The sequence below is a fragment of the Ichthyophthirius multifiliis genome, assembly GCF_000220395.1.
Source record: "Ichthyophthirius multifiliis unplaced genomic scaffold scaff_1120509250295, whole genome shotgun sequence".
In the NCBI taxonomy this organism is placed as follows: Eukaryota; Ciliophora; class Oligohymenophorea; order Hymenostomatida; genus Ichthyophthirius; species Ichthyophthirius multifiliis.
Genome location: NW_004086888.1, coordinates 1 through 5,227, shown reverse-complemented (window position 1 = coordinate 5,227; position 5,227 = coordinate 1). Strand labels below are relative to the sequence as shown.

At 22.0% G+C, this 5,227-nt stretch overlaps 2 protein-coding genes across 2 annotated transcripts, besides 7 other annotated features; both read left to right on the top strand. All coding sequences in view use genetic code 6, as the record gives it.

Annotated features, from left to right (window-relative positions):
• Positions 1–470: 470 nt before the first annotated feature.
• Positions 471–510: a microsatellite.
• Positions 475–511: a microsatellite.
• On the top strand, positions 484–2,814 carry IMG5_063460 (phosphoenolpyruvate carboxykinase, putative). Its single transcript, XM_004036967.1, has 7 exons — positions 484–619; positions 754–827; positions 884–926; positions 974–1,118; positions 1,216–1,790; positions 1,889–2,302; positions 2,358–2,814. Exons 1-7 carry the CDS (start codon positions 510–512, stop codon positions 2,662–2,664), a joined length of 1,668 nt encoding a protein of 555 aa, XP_004037015.1. The 5' UTR covers positions 484–509; the 3' UTR covers positions 2,665–2,814.
• Positions 704–736: a microsatellite.
• Positions 928–965: a microsatellite.
• Positions 929–972: a microsatellite.
• Positions 1,137–1,197: a microsatellite.
• Positions 1,817–1,878: a microsatellite.
• A 905-nt stretch (positions 2,815–3,719) lies between the features above and the next one.
• IMG5_063450 (hypothetical protein) lies at positions 3,720–4,637 on the top strand (the record flags this gene model as incomplete). The annotated part of the gene is made up of 1 exon (XM_004036966.1): positions 3,720–4,637. One exon carries the CDS (start codon positions 3,720–3,722, stop codon positions 4,635–4,637), a length of 918 nt encoding a protein of 305 aa, XP_004037014.1.
• Positions 4,638–5,227: the final 590 nt, after the last annotated feature.

Genomic DNA, 5,227 nt, shown 5'->3' with positions numbered 1-5,227 from the left:
TTTACTTTAAATCTTATTTGTATGAAATAATTATTTTATAATTAATTTTTAGTAGAAATATATAAAAAAAATTAAAGCTTTGTCAATTATAAACTAGTCTATAAATATAAAATGCTCAAAGATAAATTTAAAATTAATACACTAAACTTTTCCAATATTTTTTTTATGACGAAATATGAAATAAAAATTATATTATTTAGATTTGTTATCTAAAAAAAAATATTGCAATTAAAATAATTAAATTATATTTTAAATTTGTAAATAAAATTATTTATTTTTTATAAAAAATATTAAAAATAAAAATTTCTAATATTTATATTATTTATATTATTAATTTTTATATAGATTTTTGTTTAAAATTATAAAAAATAATTAATTTTTATTCTATATCAAAAATAAATAAAAAATAAATTTTATTTCGAATACCTATATAAATAATTGCAATCTATTTTTAAATAAAAATAATATATATAATAAAAAATAAAAAAAAATCTAAAAAAAAATAAAAAATGTTAAGTAAAATAATCAGAAGAGGTGGAGCTTAGTTGTAAGGCGACCACAACTACTATGGATTAGAAAAATATGGTATTACACACAAGAATATCCTTTATAACTTAAGGTAATTAACAAATTATATAAAAATATATAGTATTTTTTGATTATTATACAAAAAAATATGTAAATATATATAGAATATTAAAATTAATTTTTTTATAATAATAATTTTTTTATAATATTTCCTTTTTTAAATAGTGTTGGTGAATTATACGAAATTGGAACTAAGAAAATTCCACCATGTGATCCTTGGACTGCTAACAATTCTATAAGTAAGAGATAAAAAATTATTATAATTTTTTATATTAATTTACTAAATATTCAATAGGTTCAACTGGTGCATTGTGTGCTTATTCTGGATAAAGAACAGGGTAAATAATTATAAAATATAAATATTAAATAAATATAAAATAAATAGGCGTACTCCTCAAGAAAAGAGAATCGTTTTGGATGAAACAACGAAAGACACTATATGGTGGGGTCCAGTAAATATTCCCATTAATCCCGAAAGTCATGCTTTCTGTAAAGATATGGCTATTAAATATCTTAACACAAGATAAAGAGTAAATAGATAATATAGAATATATATATATATATATATATATATATATATATATATATATATATATATATATATATATAAATTATAAATAAAAAAAGTTATATATAGTTGATGGCTATGCTGGATGGGACCCAAAATACAGACTTAAAGTAAGAATTGTATGCAGTAGATCTTATCATGCTTTATTTATGAAAAATATGTTAATTAGACCAACTAATGAAGAGTTAATGAGAGACTTTAAAGACGATAAAAATATTGATTTCCATGTTTTCAATGCTGGTGAATTCAAATCTCCTCTCCCTATTAAAGATGTTACTTCTGAAACAACTGTTTAAGTTAACTTTAAGGAAAACTAAATGATTATTTTAGGTACTTAATATGCTGGAGAAATGAAAAAAGGTATCTTCGGAGTTATGCATTACAAAATGCCTTAAAAAGGAGTTTTGTCTTTACATTCTTCTGCTACTGAAGGTAAAAATGGAGATATTACTTTATTCTTTGGTCTTTCTGGAACTGGAAAAACTACACTTTCGGCTGATCCTTAAAGATAACTTCTTGGTGATGATGAACATTGCTGGAGTGATAATGGAGTCTTCAATATTGAAGGCGGTTGTTATGCCAAATGTATTGGATTAACAAGAGAAAAAGAACCTGAAATTTATGATGCTATTAAGTAAAATTATTTTAAATAAATATGAATATATATATATATTATTTAATATTATATTTTATATATTTATATATTTATATATTTTTATATTATAATATAAGATTTGGTGCTGTTTTAGAAAATATCAATTTTAAAGATTCTAAAAATAGAATCGTTGACTACGATAATGTTGATATTACTGAAAATACAAGAGCTTGTTATCCTTTAGAACATATTCCTAATGCTAAATTCCCTTCAGTAGGAGGTCACCCAAAAAATATTATTTTTTTAACTTGTGATGCTTATGGCGTATTACCCCCAGTTTCTAAATTAAATTCTAGCTAGGCTATGTATCATTTCATTTCTGGTTACACTGCTAAAGTTGCAGGAACTGAAGTAGGAGTCGTTGAACCTTAAGCAACCTTTTCTTCATGCTTCGGTGAAGCTTTCTTACCTTTACATCCTACACTTTATGCTGATATGCTTGCATAAAAAATGAAATAACACGGATCTAACTGCTGGCTTGTTAACACTGGGTAATTAAATATATAACTTATTTATAAAAATATTAAATTTTAAAAATTTATATAGTTGGAGTGGTGGTAAATATGGAGAAGGAAAAAGAATGAGCTTGAAAGTAACAAGAAAAATTATTGATGCAATCCATAGTGGAGAATTAGATAAAGTATAATATACTAATTTACCTATTTTTAACTTGTAAGTTCCTACTTAATGCCCTGGAGTAGACTCTAGTATTTTAACTCCAAAAAATACATGGTCTAATAAATCTGCTTATGACTCTGAACTTAAAAAACTTGGTAATATGTTCTAGAAGAACTTTAAAAAATATTAAGATAAAGCTTCTAGGGAAGTTATTGATGCAGGTCCTTAAATTTGAAAAAAAAAAATTATAGATTTTTATATGAAAAAATATCAATTTATAATTATTTTGATATTAACAAAACAGTTTTTTTATATGTTTTTATTTATTTATTTAATGAATTAATGAATTTTTATTAATTTTTATTTAAACAATTTAAAAAATATTATAATTTTTTTATATTTTTGTATAGATTAATATTAGCATCCTATAATTTATTGATTAAAGCAAAATATTTTATTTTAATTGATTCGATTAATATTATTTATAATTGTATAATAAAAGATATATAATATTTTTTTACTTTAAGGAATTTCTATTGAGTATTCAATACATATTTTTTAATTAAAAAAAATATTTTAAATATAAAAATAACATTAATATTTTTTTTTATAAATAAGTTATAAAAAATATATTTATATTAAAAACAAAAGGAAAGAAAATATTTTATATAACAATAATTTTTTTTATAAAAAAAAATAAAAATAAGAAAAAAAAATGTCGAAAAGATTAAATTTTCGATCAGAAAATATAGATGTAAAAATAAAATAATAAATATTATTTAATTTAATAAATTAAAATAAAAATATTAGTATAAAGAGCTTTTAAAACGAAGAGAAGAAAAAAGATAAAAGCTTGCTGTTCAAAAAAATCCTTTTATTTTATGTAAGAGCTATATATTTTATATATATAATATTTCTAAGATAATAAAAATAATTATTTAATTTATATATTAAAGCTGTTTCAGAAACTGATTAAGAAACTTATTCGAAATTATATAAATTTAATCCTAATGTATTTTTTAAAAAAAAAAAATATTTATAAATTTTTTATATTAAATTTTTTTTTTTAAAAAAATTAAATTAAAAACTTTAAAATAAAATAAGGAAATATTAAATGAATTTAAAACAGGTGATAAAGAATAAAAAATTCAAACAAAATATTAAAAATAATCTCCTAATAAAATAAATTATAGCGAACACGGTTTGAATAAAAGTAATATTTCCTGTATTTACTAAAAATATAAAAACTTAAATAAAAATATAAAATAGCATAATAACCTAAAGAAGTATATGAAATGGAAGAACCTAATTTCCTCCAACCTGAAGGTGTAGAAGAAGAAGATTATGATGAAGAAGAAGTAGAAGAAACAGATGAAAAAGGTTAAAAAGATAAGAAAGAGCATACATATACTGAAATAGTAAAAGAATTATTTACGGACATAAACAAAAAGCCAGTAAATAAAATCCAAAACGCATTATTTATAAATGCCGATGTAGCAAAAGAACAAGCAAAAATAATAACAGGTGAACAAGCCATATCTTTTTTCGCAAAATACGGTAATACGACTCCTATAAAATTCATAAACTGTGTAAGGGATACTTATTAAGAGCATTTTAGACCATATGATTTAAAAGTAGACCATACAAGTGAGAATTAGAAAGAATTAACATTAGATGAATATTATACTATATCCGCAAACGGAATAGTACATGTATTTACAAAAAAAGGAAATAATAAAGAGGCTCCTACTGAAGTAATTTCTTTAAGTGATTGGATGCATGAATCCACTATGTTTAATATTATTACAAATATTTAATTTTTTAAGAATTATGCCATAACGAAAATATTTAATATTTGGAAAGCTAATGTTTAATATAGAATTTTTTGTAAAACCAGAAAAAAATTAATCCATGATTCTTTTATTGCAAAACCAGCTTTTGCATAACATTTAATGTCCATTAATTAACATATGCATGAAGTTTAGAACACTAAGACTATTTCTAATAGTATTTCTTAAAATAGAACTTGGGAACAGGAGGAATTTAAGGCTGACTAGAAAAAAGCTAGACAAGAGGCTAGTAGAATATATGAATAAGTAATTGAAAATATTATTCACTTAGTTGAAGCTGTATGTAAAGAAGTAGATTAAAGAACCAAAATTAAAGATTAGTCTGAGATGGAGGAAGCTAGATTTGGTTAATAGGTGAAATCTAAACCGAGGTATGAAATTGCTTTGGAAGCTAAAGAAAGGGCTTATTTATTAGAAAGGGCGATTAAGGATAGGGAAAAATTAAGAAATTTTATAAGATTATGTGATTATTTGAGTGTTGAAACTCTAGTTTAGACAAATGCTTAGTCTATGTAGAATTTATTAGAAGAAATTAAAAGAGATAGAAAATTAGCTCTTTTTAATACTTCTGTTATGTTTGATGAAAATAGGATGAATTTTAGTCCTGATGAGAAGGATATTGCAGATTGCTTAATTAATCTATTGGAAGATATGGTGAGTACTATGAATAATAGTTCATTAAGATTATTAGGTCATTTTGAAAATTTTGTAAAGAATTTAAATGTGGATAATGTTTTTGATGTATAGACTATTATTTTTGAATCTGTGGATTATAAGTGTGTGAAAGAAGAATTAAATTGCAAGGTGAAAAAAGATTTCGAAAATGCAAATAATGAAGTAAAAGAAAAGTACGAAAAATGCAGGCCTATACACAATTTTAAGTCGATTTGGAATTTCGATACTTTTAGGGAAGAAGAATAAAAAATAGACTCTATAAAATCTAAAATT